The following is an 18743-nucleotide window of genomic DNA, read 5'->3' on the forward strand; positions in this document are numbered from 1 at the left end:
AATGACGGCGTGAACTTAAGGGATGAGCTCACTTTTCTTCTAGTTTCTTCACCTAAATCATGTAATCTACTAAACCATGCTCTTTGATACGAAAATATGCCGAGAGAAACGAATGTATATCAGTTTTCTTAAGATATCGCCATGCACAGAAAGGGATGAAAGAATGAAGATACCCGTCGCGTTTTGCATTACGAAGTTGGACAGCACTGGGATGGTCCTGAATTGAAGGTAGTCCATGCCCTCAACACCATTCCCTTCCCATCTTTTTTTTCTCCCTTCCCTTCCTTTTTCCTCGTCCCTTCCCATCTTCTCTCCCTTCCCTTCCCTTCCTTCGTCCCTTCCCATCTTCTCTCCCTTCCCTTCCCTTCCTTTTTCCTCGTCCCTTCCCATCTTCTCTCCCTTCCCTTCCCTTCCTTTTTCCTCGTCCCTTCCCATCTTCTCTCCCTTCCCTTCCCTTCCTTCTTCCTCGTCCCTTCACATCTTCTCTCCTTCCTTCCTTCCTTCTTCCTCGTCCCTTCCCATCTTCTCTCCTTCCTTCCTTCCTTCTTCCTCGTCCCTTCCCATCTTCTTTTCTCCTTCCTTCCTTTTTCCTCGTCCCTTCCCATCTTCTCTCCTTCCTTCCTTCCTTCGTCCCTTCCCATCTTCTCTCTTCCCTTCCCTTCCTTCTTCCTCGTCCCTTCCCATCTTCTCGCCCCACCTTCCCTTCCTTCGTCCTCGTCCCTTCCCATCTTCTCTCCCTTCCCTTCCCTTCCTTCTTCCTCGTCCCTTCCCATCTTCTTTTTCTCCCTTCCCTTCCTTTTTCCTCGTCCCTTCCCATCTTCTCTCCCTTCCCTTCCCTTCCTTCGTCCCTTCCCATCTTCTCTCTCTTCCCTTCCCTTCCTTCTTCCTCGTCCCTTCCCATCTTCTCGCCCCACCTTCCCTTCCTTCGTCCTCGTCCCTTCACATCTTCACTCCCTTCCCTTCCCTTCCTTCTTCCTCGTCACTTCCCATCTTCTCTCTCTTCCCTTCCCTTCCTTTTCCTCGTCCTTCCCATCTTCTCGCCCCACCTTCCCTTCCTTCGTCCTCGTCCCTTCCCATCTTCTCTCCCTTCCCTTCCCTTCCTTCTTCCTCGTCCCTTCCCATCTTCTTTTCTCCTTCCTTCCTTTTTCCTCGTCCCTTCCCATCTTCTCTCCCTTCCCTTCCCTTCCTTCGTCCCTTCCCATCTTCTCTCTCTTCCCTTCCCTTCCTTCTTCCTCGTCCCTTCCCATCTTCTCGCCCCACCTTCCCTTCCTTCGTCTTCGTCCCTTCCCATCTTCTCTCCCTTCCCTTCCCTTCCTTCTTCCTCGTCCCTTCCCATCTTCTCTCTCTTCCCTTCCCTTCCTTCGTCCTCGTCCCTTCCCATCTTCTCTCCCTTCCTTTCCCTTCCTTCTTTCTCGTCCCTTCCCATCTTCTCTCCCTTCCCTTCCCTTCCTTCTTCCACGTCCCTTCTTTTCAGGTGACAGTCGTGACGCCGCATCAAACCTTCGAGGCAAATGACCAGGTGCGAACGGTGCTGGTCAAGGAGGGCGACATTACACGCTTCACCACTGACGCCTTGAAGGAACACAGGCTTAAGGGGGTCTTCAAGGTGACCACCGCGTCCATCGAACTCTGCACCAACATCCTCGCCCGGCCCGACGTCCAAGATCTACTGAAGGAGGACTTCGATATGGCCTTCATCTCCCAGACTCTCTGTGATTGCTTCCTCTCTGTCGTCCATCAACTGAAGGTAAATACGAGTCACATTGCATCGTCTTTACCTGTTTATCATTTTTCTTCACCTAATATAATGCTTTGTTAACTTCAGGAGCTTCTTTTACATTACCTTCATCTCCCTGACTCTTTGTGATTGCTCCCTCTCAGTCGTCCATCAACTGAAGGTAAATACGAGTCACATTGCATCGTGTTTACCTGTATATCATTTTTCTTCACCTAATATAATGCTTTGTTAACCTCAGGAGCTTATTTTTCATTACTTTCATCTCCCTGACTTTGTGATTGCTTCCTCTCAGTCGTCCATCAGCTGAAGGTAAATACGAGAGTCACATTGCATCGTGTTTACCTGTTTATCATTTTTCTTCACTAATATAATGCTTTGTTAACTTCAGGAATTTCTTTTACATTAGTTCCTCGTCTCGTCACCTTCTGGAGCAAGATTTTTTTTCTTCCTTCTACTCCATATTCTCTTTTTTTGAGTAGCAATATTTTCCTTCCCTTCCCCCTCCTTCCTCCTTTCGTTCTCTTCTTTATCTCCTCTCTTCTTCCTCCTTTCCTCCTCTCAGTGTCGTCTACTAATGTCATTTCTCCTTCCCTCTCATCCCTCTCTTCATTTTAGTTCTTTCCCTTCCTCCTTTCCTCCTCTCAGTGTCGTCTACTAACCATTTCTCCTTCCCTCTCATCCCTCCCTTCATTTCAGTTCTTTCCCTTCCTCCTTTCCACTTTCCCTTCCTCCTGCCTTCTGTTTTTAGTTCCTTCCCTTCCCCCTCCTTCCTTCCTTCGTCTGTTAACTTCCGCACCAGTCTTCTTGCTCCTCTATTTCTTCCATCCTATGACCTCAACTTTCAAGAGGGGGAGTTTCGAGACACTCCTTTGTATATGTCCCTCGGTGAGTCTTCTTCAACGCCTCAACACACTCAGAGTGGGCGCCGGTCACTATAAAAAAAAAATAGTGGCGTCCCTCAAGGCTCGGTTCTTGGCCCAGTGCTCTTCATTATTTACATCAACGACGTGGATGTTGGACTCAATAATCGCATTAGTAAATTTGCAGACGACACAAAAATTGGTAACTCGGTTCTGACTGACGAAGACAGGCAAAGCCTCCAAGAGGATTTGCACAAAATTTCAGCTTGGTCGGATAGATGGGAGATGCCCTTTAACGTAGACAAGTGCCAGGTCCTTCAAGTTGGAACAAGGAATAAGAAGTTCGATTACGAAATGCGCGGCGTTAAACTCAAAAGCGTTCAATGCGTTAAGGACTTGGGGGTCAAAATCGCGTCAAACCTCAAATTCTCACAGCAATGCATCGATGCAGCAAATAAAGCGAACAGAATGTTGGGCTTCATTAAAAAAAACTTTTTATTCAAGAATAAAGATGTAATACTTCCACTATACAATAGCTTAGTCAGACCCCACCTGGAATATGCAGTACAGTTTTGGTCTCCCCATCATGCAAAGGACATTGCTAAATTAGGTGTTCAGTGTCGGGCAACAAAAATGATCCCTTCCTTGCGCAACAAATCTTACAAAGAAAGGCTTTCCACCCTTAACATGTTCTCTCTTGAGAAACGTCGCCTCCGAGGAAAACTGATCGAATGTTTTAAAATACTTAATGGTTTCACGAATGTAGACAAATCAACATTGTTTATGATCGATGACACTTTGCGTACGAGGAACAATGGCGTAAAACTCAATGTAGACAAGTAAATTCAGATTGCACCAAATTTTTCTTCACCAACGTTGTAGTGCGAGAATGGAATAAGCTTCCACCGTCAGTGGTCCAGTGTAACACGATTGACTCTTTCAAAAACAAGCTCGACCGTCACTTCCTTCAACTTAATATCAACTAGAGTAGAAATGCAACGTTTTGGAGCCTTCTGATTAATGTAAAATCACTTAAGTTTAAGGACAGACCACCTAGTCTGGACCATGGGGTCTGTGTGGTCTGATTTTCTATGTAAATCTATGTAAATCTCCGGCGCAGGTCCCGTACGCCTGGTTGTCCCCCCTCGGCTTAATGGGCCCCACGGCGGTCAACTTGGGCAGCCCGCAGTTCCCGTCCTTCATGGGCACCAAGTTCATGCACTTCAGCCACCCGCTCGCCTTCCACCAGCGACTCTTTGCGGCCCTCGTCGAGTTGAGCTTCGTGACCGTGCACAGTGCCCTTGCGTCCAGGTAATGAAGTCTGGTTCGTGAGAACATGATCTGAGGGTTATTTTCCTTCCCTGTGTTTTCATCCCTCCCTTGTAAGTCTTCTAAAGCCTTTCTATGCGTCCAGGTAACAAGGTTTGATTTACAGGAAGAACATATTGTAGGTAGTCGTTTTTTAATCCCTTGGGTTGTCCCCTCTCGTAGTGACGCTTTCAAAACAGGAGTGGCCAGAAGAGAGGTCAGCTCAGACTTGCCAAATTATCGTACTCAAATCATCGCATTTATCAGTTCCAGGGCCCAAAACTTTCCTACCCACACAGATAACGAAATACCAGTTAAATAAAGTTTTCGTTAAAAGCATTACATATTGGCGTTTGTTTGCGATAGCTGTGACTCAGGAACCGGAAAATACGATGTGCTGAGTGTCTGAATACGATAATTTGGTAACCCTGGGTCAGCTTCAGGTGGAGGGAGAGGTGTCGAGAAGCCGTGGGCAGAGAGACATATGGACAAAGGAAGGTTTTTGTCCGCTATCTGTTTATATTACTTATTCGATTTGATGTTCCTGTAAATAATGGTTCCCTATCTGTTCCCTGCGTGTCCAGTATGGAGAATGTGTGTCGGCAGGGCGGCGTGTGTCCTCCTGACATGCCCAGTATCCAGAACATGTCCAGACACGCCTCCCTCGTCATCCACAACAGGTGAGTCGGTGAGCCTAAATGACCCACCTCCAGGCTGACTCACTGGCCACATTTACTTTGTTTTTTCTTTCCTCTTTCTTTTGATATTCTAGAACGAAGGCGAGGAGCCCTTGATTTTCTTTTTCCACAAGTGATATTTTTTTTTCGTTTTTTCCTCCCTGAATCACCAATTAACCTGGCAGCTGCGGGGATCATGTATCTTAAAGGCCCCTCTAAGCGAATTAATGAGAAAAAGTCATCACTCACGCAAACCATTTCATAATATATCGTACCAACGTATTTGTGATCAGTTTATGCATCATCTATTTGGGAGGTTTATATCATGGTAAAAATTTGTCCCATCGCTGGTACACGGAAAAGCCACAAACTTGGCCCGTCGCAGCTACCGGGTTAAGGATATTTCTAATATTCCACAACGAAGACTGGGCGCGTTTCCCTGTCTATTTCCCCTCACTGGTATTTTTTCATCGTTTTCTTCTTCCTCTTCATCAAATAAAGGACAACTCTGATATTCTAAAACACAGATAAGGAGCATTTGCATTCCTTTCTCCCTTAAGTGATATATTTTCTTCGTGTTCTCCTCGCGTGATAGTTATTCTAAGTGTTTTCCTCCTCTTCATCATCAAGCTATATAGGACATTTTATCATATCCTAAAACGAAGATTGGCTACAGTAAGGACGAGTATCTTCAGAGTATTTCCCCTCACTGATATTTTTTCATCGTTTTCTTCTTCATCTTCATCAAAATAAGGACAACTCTGATTCTCTAAAACATAAATAAGGAGCATTTGCATTCCTTCCTCCCTTAGGTTAAGTGATATATTTTCTTCGTTTCTTCTTCAAGGGATAGTTATTCTCAGTGTTTTCCTCCTCTTCATCATAAGCTATATAGGACATTTTATCATATCCTAAAACGAAGACTGGCTACAGTAAGGACGAGTATCTTCAGAGTATTTCCCCTCACTGATACTTTTTCATCGTTTTCTTCTTCATCTTCATCAAAATAAGGACAACTCTGATTCTCTAAAACATGGATAAGGAGCATTTGCATTCCTTTCTCCCTTAAGTGACATATTTTCTTCGTTTCCTCCTCACGTGATAGTTATTCTTAGTGTTTTCTCCTCTTCATCATCAAGCTATATAGGACAATTTTTCATATCCCAAAACGAAGATTGGCTACATTAAGGACGAGTATGTTTGGCGGTCCAAGATTACGAGAGTTAGCGTTTTTCTAATCCGGTGATAATTAATAAGTTTGTATTCATTATTATTCACTATTTCTATTTTCCAATTTTACTCATTTTTTATCAATTTATTTCCATTCATTATTATTCACAATCTTTATTCATCAATTTTATCCATTCTTATTCATAATTTTCACTCACATTTTATTCACTATTTATATTCATCCCTTTTACTCATTTTTCTTATCATTTCACACCACTTCTACTGTTACTACTATTACTGCTGCCACAGAAACGTTCATAATAGCAAGAATAAAGTGTAACTGAGACGAATGGTTCTGTCGCGTCCCCGCAGCGTCCGGCCTCTTGAACTCCCCGCGCGGCCAGCAGTGCCACAAGAACTCTACGCCGGGGGAATACAGTGTCGCCCCGCCAAGCCCCTGCCGGAGGTGAGTCAAGACCAGTGTTCTCAGATGCTCTCGCTCCAACAACAACTATTTCCAAAGCACTCAAAGGAGATTAGTCGCGTTTCCAAAGGCCACAAAGGAGATGAGTCGCGTTATAAATATCAGGACACTTGACAACGTTGCATTCCAACGTTGTCAAGTGTCCTGATATTTATACAAAATCTTTGTTATTATCCTAAAAACGAAACAATCTTAACACTAAATGACCTCATTGGATTATCAAATTATTTAACTGAATTCATTTAAAGGTAGTAAATAGCTGACATATGAGAGGAAGCGAGAGGTGTTGAGAGTGTGTGGCAAGGTGCGGGACGGGGCTGACCCCGCAGCCGCCACCTCCGCACCGGCATACTTTAGGCTCATAAAACTACCCATGGAAATACTAATAACAACAACCTATACGAAAGCCTTGTCATATGTCTGTGTGTAAGACCCCGAAATGTCAGGGAATATGGGCCCAAGACACTCACCCACACCCATCCACACTCAAAACCACCACCCACACCCACAACTAGCACCCGCATTCACACCCACACCCGCTCTCCCCATACACACAACCTTGGCTTCTCCTGTTTACCTTCGCTGGCAGGAGTTGGAGGCGTGGGTGCAGGGCGCTGGGGAGGCCGGCTTCATCTTCTTCAGTTTGGGCTCCATCATCAAGGGGTCTAGCATGCCTGAAAAGTGAGTATGTAACATTTAGATTCCCAGTGCCGACTACCATCCAGGCCCCTCAAAGAAAGCCTACCAGCGCTATAAGCTTGCCCGTAAAAAGAAAAAAAAAAGAGGTCAGTTTGGGTGCGGCCTGAACCTCCTCACAGCGCTGCCACATCGCCCCCAGTACATCACTCTGTCCCTCATGTGCCATCTACGTACTGTTTGAAATTATGTATTAAATGTTCTGTATATAATGAATAAGATCTGGCAGCGCTATGGCTAGGAAACTCCCCGAGCAAGCCCATCCCAAACTGACTTGATAGCTGCATCGGACTAATGAACATCGCCCCCAGTACATCACTCTGTCCCTCATGTGCCATCTACGTACTGTTTGAAATTATGTATTAAATGTTCTGTGTATAATGAAGAAGAGTTGGCAGCGCTATGGCTAGGAAACTCCCCGAGCAAGCTCATCCCAAACTGACTTAATAGCTGCATCGGACTACAGCGCTCGGTGACTTTTTTTATAGTTCGTTTCGCCCCCGCTAGGACCCGCGTGGCGCTGCTGGAGGTCTTCGCGGGCCTTGAGCAGCGCGTCCTGTGGAAGTGGGATCAGGACACCATGAAGGACCTGCCCCCCAACGTGCGCCTGGCCAAGTGGCTCCCCCAGCAGGATATCCTCGGTAGGCCTGACGGGACCTTCACTTTGGGGTTTCTAATAGGAAGAGAATAGGAAGAGAAAGGCGAAGTAAAAGGGCCAGGTAAGTAGGTAGAATAAAAGAAAGGTAGGTTTAATCGTGCGGTAGTCAGGTAGGATAGAAAAGAGGATAATTATTAACAAGGTAGAACAAGAATGGAACGGGATTGATAATAAGATAGTGATAAATATGAAATCAAAAGAAAAACAAGAAGATAAATAAGAAAGAAAGTAAAAGGTAGAGAAGGCTGGGTAGGAAAAGAACATATTGATGAATTAAAAGGTACAGGTAGGTAGATTTGCGTCGAATTGCTATAGCTGATATTCGATTTTTTGTTCCGGCATATTAGACGCGGTGTTTTTTCCCTAACGAGCTTCCAAAAGCGTTGTAATTATTTTCCTTTCTTGATATAATGTAACCCTAAAATTAATAACCGAATTTTCTGGTATTTAAGACGCAGGTTTTCTCAGAACGAGTTTTTGAAAAGAATTATAATTATTTTGTTTATGTATTCGCGTCTAACGAATTCGCATCTATCGAGTGTGGGTGTTTGTTCCTTATTATTCGTTAGACGCGAGGCTCACTGTAATATGTTTCTTGCCGCGCTCAGGTCATCCTCGCCTCCGCCTGTTCATCACCCACGGGGGACTGATGAGCACCATGGAGGCGTCCTACCACGGCGCGCCTGTCCTCGGCCTGCCTGTCTTCGCGGACCAGCACACCAACATGCAGCTGACGCAGGTGGAGGGCTGGGGGCGCTACCTGGAACCGGAGGACATCACGGCGGAGACGATGCGGGAGGCCGTCCTGGGGGTGATGACTGACGCCGAGTGAGTCACAAGGGGAGGGTTGTGTTATGAGTAGTTTCTCACGATGTAGAGCTTTGACTAACGAGGAAACCGTCTTGCGTGTACCTTCCTGTGATATAGAGCTTTGGTTAAGGAGAGGGACCGTCTTATGAGTACCTCCCAGTGATGTAGAGCTTTGGTTAACGAAAGGGACCGTCTTATGAGTACCTCCCAATGATGTAGAGCTTTGGTTAACCAGAGGGACCGTCTTATGAGTACCTCCCAATGATGTAGAGCTTTGGTTAACCAGAGGGACCGTCTTATGAGTACCTCCCAATGATGTAGAGCTTTGGTTAACCAGAGGGACCGTCTTATGAGTACCTCCCAATGATGTAGAGCTTTGGTTAACCAGAGGGACCGTCTTATGAGTACCTCACAATGATGTAGAGCTTTGGTTAACGAGAGGGACCGTCTTATGAGTACCTCCCAATGATGTAGAGCTTTGGTTAACGAGAGGGAGCGTCTTATGAGTACCTCCCAGTGATGTAGAGCTTTGGTTAACGAGAGGGACCGTCTTATGAGTACCTCCCAGTGATGTAGAGCTTTGGTTAACGAGAGGGAGCGTCTTATGAGTATCTCCCAATGATGTAGAGCTTCGGTTAACCAGAGGGACCGTCTTATGAGTACCTCCCAATGATGTAGAGCTTTGGTTAACCAGAGGGACCGTCTTATGAGTACCTCCCAATGATGTAGAGCTTTGGTTAACCAGAGGGACCGTCTTATGAGTACCTCCCAATGATGTAGAGCTTTGGTTAAGGAGAGGGACCGTCTTATGAGTACCTCCCAATGATGTAGAGCTTTGGTTAACCAGAGGGACCGTCTTATGAGTACCTCCCAATGATGTAGAGCTTTTGTTAACCAGAGGGACCGTCTTATGAGTACCTCCCAATGATGTAGAGCTTTGGTTAAGGAGAGAAACCGTCTTATGAGTACCTCCCAATGATGTAGAGCTTTGGTTAACCAGAGGGACCGTCTTATGAGTACCTCCCAATGATGTAGAGCTTTGGTTAACCAGAGGGACCGTCTTATGAGTACCTCCCAATGATGTACAGCTTTGGTTAACCAGAGGGACCGTCTTATGAGTACCTCCCAATGATGTAGAGCTTTGGTTAAGGAGAGGGACCGTCTTATGAGTACCTCCCAATGATGTACAGCTTTGGTTAACCAGAGGGACCGTCTTATGAGTACCTCCCAATGATGTAGAGCTTTGGTTAACCAGAGGGACCGTCTTATGAGTACCTCCCAATGATGTAGAGCTTTGGTTAACCAGAGGGACCGTCTTATGAGTACCTCCCAGTGATGTAGAGCTTTGGTTAAGGAGAGGGACCGTCTTATGAGTACCTCCCAATGATGTAAAGCTTTGGTTAAGGAGAGGGACCGTCTTATGAGTACCTCCCAATGATATAGAGCTTTGGTTAACCAGAGGGACCGTCTTATGAGTACCTCCCAATGATATAGAGCTTTGGTTAACCAGAGGGACCGTCTTATGAGTACCTCCCAATGATGTAAAGCTTTGGTTAAGGAGAGGGACCGTCTTATGAGTACCTCCCAATGATGTAGAGCTTTGGTTAACCAGAGGGACCGTCTTATGAGTACCTCCCAGTGATGTAGAGCTTTGGTTAAGGAGAGGGACCGTCTTATGAGTACCTCCCAGTGATGTAGAGCTTTGGTTAACCAGAGGGACCGTCTTATGAGTACCTCCCAGTGATGTAGAGCTTTGGTTAACGAGAGGGACCGTCTTATGAGTACCTCCCAATGATGTACAGCTTTGGTTAACCAGAGGGACCGTCTTATGAGTACCTCCCAATGATGTACAGCTTTGGTTAAGGAGAGGGACCGTCTTATGAGTACCTCCCAATGATGTAGAGCTTTGGTTAACGAGAGGGACCGTCTTATGAGTACCTCCCAATGATGTAGAGCTTTGGTTAACGAGAGGGACCGTCTTATGAGTACCTCCCAATGATGTAGAGCTTTGGTTAACGAGAGGGACCGTCTTATGAGTACCTCCCAATGATGTAGAGCTTTGGTTAACGAGAGGGACCGTCTTATGAGTACCTCCCAATGATGTAGAGCTTTGGTTAACGAGAGGGACCGTCTTATGAGTACCTCCCAATGATGTAGAGCTTTGGTTAACGAGAGGGACCGTCTTATGAGTACCTCCCAATGATGTAGAGCTTTGGTTTACGAGAGGGACCGTCTTATGAGTACCTCCCAGTGATGTAGAGCTTTGGTTAACCAGAGGGACCGTCTTATGAGTACCTCCCAGTGATGTAGAGCTTTGGTTTACGAGAGGGACCGTCTTATGAGTACCTCCCAGTGATGTACAGCTTTGGTTTACGAGAGGGACCGTCTTATGAGTACCTCCCAATGATGTAGAGCTTTGGTTTACGAGAGGGACCGTCTTATGAGTACCTCCCAGTGATGTAGAGCTTTGGTTTACGAGAGGGACCGTCTTATGAGTACCTCCCAGTGATGTAGAGCTTTGGTTAACCAGAGGGACCGTCTTATGAGTACCTCCCAGTGATGTAGAGCTTTGGTTTACGAGAGGGACCGTCTTATGAGTACCTCCCAGTGATGTAGAGCTTTGGTTAACCAGAGGGACCGTCTTATGAGTACCTCCCAGTGATGTAGAGCTTTGGTTTACGAGAGGGACCGTCTTATGAGTACCTCCCAGTGATGTAGAGCTTTGGTTTACGAGAGGGACCGTCTTATGAGTACCTCCCAATGATGTAAAGCTTTGGTTTACGAGAGGGACCGTCTTATGAGTTCCTCCCAAAAGAGCTTCGGTTATCTCCTCCTTTTTCAGCATACACATATACGAAGACCCGATTCCTTTCCTCCCTCCGATACCTTCTCTTCCTTACGCAGCATCCAGGCAAAGGCCAAGCATCGGGCGGTCTTGATGCGGGACCAGCCGATGACGCCCGCCGAAACCCTCGTGTTCTGGGTGGAGTACGTCATCAGGCACCGCGGCGCACCCCACCTCCGCTGCCCCGCCGCCGACATGCCGTGGTGGGTGCCCGTCCTAGAGGGGCTATTACACTGGGCAAATTTTCCGTGGATCTTCAGTCAAACCACGATTTCCGCTGGCGTGGTTCTCATATTTCCGTGGTTTTCTGACGTGTCCGCGATCTTCCAAAGCTGCGGTAGATTTCACTGAAGGACGACGGTATTACGCACCATCTTCGTCAGCCGCAATAACAAGAAACAATTGAGGACCACGCTAGCGGAAATCGCGGTTTGACTGAAGATCCACGGAATATTTGCCCAGTGTAATAGCCCCTTTACTCTTCGTTGTGGAAATACACTTCACGATGTTATAATCTAGTGTGAAAGTGGAAATCGTAGTCAACTGTGCCAGATTGTCGTACTCAGCCTCTTATATTTACCGACTTCCGACCCCAAAACTGTCTTCTGGGTTCCAATAACGAGTCTCACTTATAATTATCGTAAAAATAGTTAATTCCTGATGATGATGAAATACACTTCACGATGTCATAATCTTGTGTGAAAGTGGAAATCGTACTCAACTGTGCCAGATTGTCGTGCTCAGCCTCTTATATTCACCGACTTCCGACCCCAAAAACTGTCTCCTGGGTCCCAATAACGAGACTCACTTATAATTATCGTAAAAATAGTTAATTCCTGATGTCTCTTGGCAATAGTTAGGCGTCAGAAACCGGTAAATACTATGCTCTGAGTACGATAATCAGGCAATGGTGCTCGCAGTACAGACACAACTAACACTTTTTTATATACGTTCAGCCTGCCGGGAATAAACGTTTTACACTTAAGTTCGGCCACTGAGACGCTCATCTTCCTGCTCTTTTCAGGTATCAGGTGTACAACGTGGACGTGTGGGGGACGGTGGCGGCGGTGGTGGCGGGGGTGACCTACTTGATCATCAGGCTCACGGTGGCGCTGTGCTCGTGTCTGTGTGGCCGGCGGGCGGGGAAGAGCAAGAAGGACTGATTGGCTGATTGGTTGATGGATTTTTTTTTTCTTTCACAGCAGAGGAGTCAGTTCAGGGGCATAAAAAAGGATGGATTGACTGATTGGTTGATGTTTTTTTTTTTTTTTTTTTTTTACAGCAGAGGAGTTCAAGGGGATAAAAAAGGATGGATGGATGGATGGATTATTTGCGGACTGATTAACTGATTGGTTGATGGATTTTTTGTTTTTTTTTTTTTTTACAGCAGAGGAGTTCAAGGGCATAAAAAAAGGATGGATGGATGGATGGATTATTCGGGGTGTGTAATCATGGCGCGGCAGCTAAGAGAGACTGAACATGGTGGTAGATATAGGACAGATAGGCTGAATTAGACAAAAAATAAGTTTACGAAGAGCTAACCGGGTGAACGAAAGACGAAACAGTTGTGTAGTGAAGGTAAATACGACAGTAAATTATTGGCAGCTAAGAGAGACTGAACATGGTGTTAGATATACAGATAGGCTGAGTTAGACAAAAAATAAGTTTACGAAGAGCTAACCGGGTGAACGAAAGACGAAACAGTTGTGTAGTGAAGGTAAATACGACAGTTAATTATTGGCAGGTATATATAATAGACTGAACATGGTGTTAGATATACAGATAGGCTGAGTTAGACAAAAAAATAAGTTTACGAAGAGCTAACCGGGTGAACGAAAGACGAAACAGTTGTGTAGTGAAGGTAAATGCGACAGTAAATTATTGGCAGGTATATATAATAGACTGAACATCGTGGTAGATATACAGATAGGCTGAATTAGACAAAAAATAAGTTTACGAAGAGCTAACCGGGTGAACGAAAGACGAAACAGTTGTGTAGTGAAGGTAAATACGACAGTAAATTATTGGCAGGTATATATAATAGACTGAACATGGTGGTAGATATACAGATAGGCTGAGATAGACAAAAAATAAGTTTACGAAGAGCTAACCGGGTGAACGAAAGACGAAACAGTTGTGTAGTGAAGGTAAATGCGACCGTAAATCATTGGACGAGTTTCGAGAATAGGAAAGAATCGAGAGGTTTGATTTCTGGACGGGGGCGGCGGATCAAGACACCTCTCCACCCGAAATTGACGTCTGTTTTGACTATTCTTTACTATTGTCTATTATGGGAGCGGCGATTTGCGGGCTTTTTTTTCACTTTTTATTGCCCTTGAGTCGTCTCCTTTGTTGTAAAAAAAAAATGGTAACTAACTACCTCACAGGAACTGCCCGAACGCTTGTACCACCTACCACGTGTACCATCTAACACCCATACCACTAACACTTAAGGTCGGTATTCTCAGACGCTTCTTTCTCTTATATCAACTATCTCTTAAAACCAATAAAGAGGTTAAACGTGTCTCTCTGAGTGTTTCTTTACGTTCACGGTACGGAAGAAGAGCCCCACTACCACCAGGGTCATAAAACTACCCCTGGCAATGCTCAGAACACCTATGAAAGCCTTGTCAAATATGTGTTCCTGGTCGACGAAATGTTTAAGAATTCGACCCATATGCCTTTCAACTCTCCCTGCAGTACCATTTGTAACCCTTCCTAAACCTCCTCACCCACCGCCACATCGTCAACCCCTCATTCACACCCTAGATTGTACACTAAAGGGGGTATTCCTAAACGCTTCCATCTCTCACATCAACCATTTATAAAGGCCAAAAAAAAAAGGTCAATCGCGTCTTCAGCCCCTTAATTCACACCCCAGATTGTACACTAAGGGCGGTATTCCTAAACGCTTTCATCTCTCACGTCAACCATTTATTAAGGCCAAAAAAAAGAGGTCAAACACGTCTTCAGCCCCTCATTCACACCCCAAATTGTAGACTAAAGGCGATATTCTTAAACGCTTCCATCTCTCACGTCAACCATTTATTAAGGCCAAAAAAAAGAGGTCAAACACGTCTTCAGCCCCTCATTCACACCCCAAATTGTAGACTAAAGGAGGGATTCTTAAACGCTTCCATCTCTCACGTCAACCATTTATTAAGGCCAAAAAAAAGAGGTCAAACACGTCTTCAGCCCCTCATTCACACCCCAAATTGTAGACTAAAGGAGGTATTCTTAAACGCTTCCATCTCTCACGTCAAACAACCATTTATAAAGCCCCAAAAAAAGAAGTCAAACACGTCTTCAGCCTCTCATTCACACCCCAGATTGTAGACTAAAGGCGATATTCTTAAACGCTTCCATCTCTCACGTCAACCATTTATAAAGGCCAAAAAAAAGAGGTCAATCGCGTCTTCAACCCCTTCATTCACACCCCAGATTGTAGACTAAAGGCGATATTCTTAAACGCTTCCATCTCTCACGTCAACCATTTATAAAGGCCAAAAAAAAGAGGTCAATCGCGTGTTCAACCCCTTCATTCACACCCAGATTGTAGACTAAATGAGTTATTCTTAAACGCTTCCATCTCTCACGTCAACCATTTATTAAGCCCAAAAAAAAGAGGTCAATCGCGTCTTCAACCCCTTCATTCACACCCCAGATTGTAGACTAAAGGAGGTATTCTTAAACGCTTCCATCTCTCACGTCAACCATTTATAAAGGCCAAAAAAAAGAGGTCAATCGCGTCTTCAACCCCTTCATTCACACCCCAGATTGTAGACTAAAGGAGGTATTCTTAAACGCTTCCATCTCTCACGTCAACCATTTATAAAGGCCAAAAAAAAGAGGTCAATCGCGTCTTCAACCCCTTCATTCACACCCCAGATTGTAGACTAAAGGAGGTATTCTTAAACGCTTCCATCTCTCACGTCAACCATTTATTAAGCCCAAAAAAAAGAGGTCAATCGCGTCTTCAACCCCTTCATTCACACCCCAGATTGTAGACTAAAGGAGGTATTCTTAAACGCTTCCATCTCTCACGTCAACCATTTATTAAGCCCAAAAAAAAGAGGTCAATCGCGTCTTCAACCCCTTCATTCACACCCCAGATTGTAGACTAAAGGAGGTATTCTTAAACGCTTCCATCTCTCACGTCAACCATTTATAAAGGCCAAAAAAAAGAGGTCAATCGCGTCTTCAACCCCTTCATTCACACCCCAGATTGTAGACTAAAGGAGGTATTCTTAAACGCTTCCATCTCTCACGTCAACCATTTATAAAGGCCCAAAAAAAGAGGTCAATCGCGTCTTCAACCCTTCATTCACACCCCAGATTGTAGACTAAAGGAGGTATTCTTAAACGCTTCCATCTCTCACGTCAACCATTTATTAAGCCCAAAAAAAAGAGGTCAATCGCGTCTTCAACCCTTCATTCACACCCCAGATTGTAGACTAAAGGAGGTATTCTTAAACGATTCCATCTCTCACGTCAACCATTTATTAAGCCCAAAAAGAGGTCAATCGCGTCTTCAACCCCTTCATTCACACCCCAGATTGTAGACTAAAGGAGGTATTCTTAAACGCTTCCATCTCTCACGTCAACCATTTATAAAGGCCAAAAAAAAGAGGTCAATCGCGTCTTCAACCCCTTCATTCACACCCCAGATTGTAGACTAAAGGAGGTATTCTTAAACGCTTCCATCTCTCACGTCAACCATTTATTAAGCCCAAAAAAAAGAGGTCAATCGCGTCTTCAACCCCTTCATTCACACCCCAGATTGTAGACTAAAAGCGGTATTCCTAAACGCTTCCATCTCTCACGTCAACCATTTATTAAGCCCAAAAAAATGAGGTCAATCGCGTCTTCAGCCCCTTCATTCACACCCCAAATTGTAGACTAAAGGCGGTATTCGTAAACGCTTCCATCTTTCACGTCAACCATAAATAAAGGCCAAAAAAAAGAGGTCAATCGCGTCTTCAGCCCCTTCATTCACACCCCAGATTGTAGACTAAAGGCGGTATTCGTAAACGCTTCCATCTTTCACGTCAACCATAAATAAAGGCCAAAAAAAAAGAGGTCAATCGCGTCTTCAGCCTCTCATTCACACCCCAGATTGTAGACTAAAGGCGGTATTCCTAAACGCTTCCATCTCTCACATCAACCATTTATTAAGGCCAAAAAAAAGAGGTCAATCGCGTCTTCAGCCTCTCATTCACACCCCAAATTGTAGACTAAAGGCGGTATTTTTAAACGCTTCCATCTCTCACGTCAACCATTTATTAAGGCCAAAAAAAAGAGGTCAATCGCGTCTTCAGCCCCTTCATTCACACCCCAAATTGCAAACTAAAGGCGGTATTTTTAAACGCTTCCATCTCTCACGTCAACCATTTATTAAGGCCAAAAAAAAAAGAGGTCTATCGCGTCTTCAACCTCTCATTCACACCCCAGATTGTAGACTAAAAGCGGTATTCCTAAACGCTTCCATCTCTCACGTCAAACAACCATTTATAAAGCCCCAAAAAAAGAAGTCAAACACGTCTTCAGCCTCTCATTCACACCCCAGATTGTAGACTAAAGGAGGTATTCTTAAACGCTTCCATCTCTCACGTCAAACAACCATTTATAAAGCCCAAAAAAAAGAAGTCAAACACGTCTTCAGCCTCTCATTCACACCCCAGATTGTAGACTAAAGGAGGTATTCTTAAACGCTTCCATCTCTCACGTCAACCATTTATAAAGCCCAAAAAAAAGAGGTCAATCGCGTCTTCAGCCCCTCATTCACACCCCAGATTGTAGACTAAAGGCGGTATTCTTAAACGCTTCCATCTCTCACGTCAACCATTTATTAAGCCCAAAAAAAAGAGGTCAATCGCGTCTTCAGCCCCTCATTCACACCCCAGATTGTAGACTAAAGGAGGTATTCTTAAACGCTTTCATCTCTCACGTCAACCATTTATAAAGGCCAAAAAAAGAGGTCAATCGCGTCTTCAACCCCTTCATTCACACCCCAAATTGTAGACTAAAGGCGGTATTCTTAAACGCTTCCATCTTTCACATCATCAACCATAAATAGAGGCTAAAAAGAGGTCAAACGCGTCCCCGTGAGTGTTTCCTTGCGTTCGCGGTACAGAAACTATGTCCAACAACCACTAGGGGAACGTTGCCAGATTGTCGTACTCAGCCTCCTATGTTTGCCGATTTCCGACCCCAAAACTGCCTCCTCGACCCCAATAACTGCCTTCATATATAGTTATCGTAAAAGTGGTTAATTATTGGTGTTTTTTGGCAATAGCTATGGCTCAGAAACCGGTAATTACGAGGCTATGAGTACGATAATCTGGCAACGGTGCACTACGGTCATAAAAGTACCCCTGGAAGTGCCCACAAATCCCACGAAAGCCTTGAGTGTGCTTGGGCCCCGAGAGATTCAAGAATATGACCCTAACCCTTAACATTAAAACTAAATAACCCCTTACAACACCCTACTGATGCACTAAATCCTTCCTTCACCTTTCAAAAAACCCAAATAACAAATGAAGGGAGAAGAACAGCTGGTTGGGATGCACGCCAACAACCTGGGCTGGGATTCGAACCTGGGCCCGCGAAGACAATAATATATAATCCCCACTCTAGATGGGCCTGGACATCTTTTTTTTCGGCGTGGGGTCGTACCTGGGGCTGTACCTGGGCCAGCAGTACACCTGGCTGCTGCCCACCCTCACGGGGCCCGAGGACCTGGCCCGCGCCCTCTCGACCCGTGTGACGCCCTTCGTGCAGCGCGCCGGTGACTCGCTGCGGGGTTTGTTCGGCGCCCGACACAGCAGCCCCGAGTACCAGAGCCTGACGGGAGAGCTGTTCCCTGACGCCTCGCCGCCCTACCAGAGCCTCCTGCAGGACCTCATGGAAGAACAGAGCCAACTCGAGAGGAAGTAAATGTTCTGCGTCGATGTGAGAAGTGGGAAACCGCGGAGGTGATGATACACGAGTGCTGTGTCTGTAACTGTTCTGCTTTCTCGTGTGAATCAATTATTTTCTCTTGCTAAAATGTTCTGAATGTAAACAAGAATTCCGTCTAGAAAATGAACCCTGCAAATGGGAAACAACTGAGGTGATATTTGAGTACTTCCTGGTGTGTGTGTGTGTGTGTGTGTCTCGTCAAAATGTAGTGAATGCAAATATTATGATCCAGCATAAAAAATAAATCCCTATATGTTTAGATAAAGAAACAATCGTTATGAAGCCTCCATAGCCTTCATTCCTTCCCTATGTTTCTTTGCTGAAAATTTTATTCTAAAGACTAATTCATTGCCAGTCCAGATAATGACTCGTAGGTAATGACAGGCCAGATAATGACTTAATGATAGGCCAGATAGTGACTTAATGATAGGCCAGGTAATGACTCTTAGGTAATGACAGGCCAGGTAATGACTCTTAGATAATGACAGGCCAGGTAATGACTCTTAGATAATGACAGGCCAGGTAATGACTCTTAGA

General features: G+C 45.0%; 1 protein-coding gene and 1 long non-coding RNA gene across 2 annotated transcripts; one reads left to right on the forward strand and one right to left on the reverse strand.

The window, feature by feature from the left end:
• Window positions 1–1879: 1879 nt before the first annotated feature.
• Window positions 1880–13165, forward strand: LOC127005414 (UDP-glycosyltransferase UGT5-like). Its single transcript, XM_050874239.1, has 9 exons — window positions 1880–1898; window positions 3719–3909; window positions 4491–4586; window positions 6126–6219; window positions 6827–6918; window positions 7441–7574; window positions 8200–8419; window positions 11306–11449; window positions 12271–13165. Exons 2-9 carry the CDS (start codon window positions 3752–3754, stop codon window positions 12407–12409), a joined length of 1077 nt encoding a protein of 358 aa, XP_050730196.1. The 5' UTR covers window positions 1880–1898; window positions 3719–3751; the 3' UTR covers window positions 12410–13165.
• LOC127005416 (uncharacterized) lies at window positions 9058–10602 on the reverse strand. Its single transcript, XR_007758506.1, has 3 exons — window positions 10289–10602; window positions 9626–9778; window positions 9058–9319 (listed from the first exon to the last, which is right to left on the reverse strand). It is a non-coding gene; the product is annotated as an uncharacterized LOC127005416 (long non-coding RNA).
• Window positions 13166–18743: the final 5578 nt, after the last annotated feature.

The sequence above is a fragment of the Eriocheir sinensis genome, chromosome 30 (assembly GCF_024679095.1).
Source record: "Eriocheir sinensis breed Jianghai 21 chromosome 30, ASM2467909v1, whole genome shotgun sequence".
NCBI classification, from domain to species: Eukaryota; Metazoa; Arthropoda; class Malacostraca; order Decapoda; family Varunidae; genus Eriocheir; species Eriocheir sinensis.

What these genes read in the sequence shown, in the direction of transcription:
- LOC127005414 (XM_050874239.1), top strand. Translation starts at nt 3,752, where the DNA reads ATGGGCCCCACGGCGGTCAACTTGGGCAGCCCGCAGTTCCCGTCCTTC. An exon ending in CCGCCAAGCCCCTGCCGGAG is followed by an intron (nt 6,220 to 6,826) that starts GTGAGTCAAGAC and finishes CTTCGCTGGCAG; the next exon opens with GAGTTGGAGGCGTGGGTGCA. An exon ending in GGGGTGATGACTGACGCCGA is followed by an intron (nt 8,420 to 11,305) that starts GTGAGTCACAAG and finishes TTCCTTACGCAG; the next exon opens with CATCCAGGCAAAGGCCAAGC.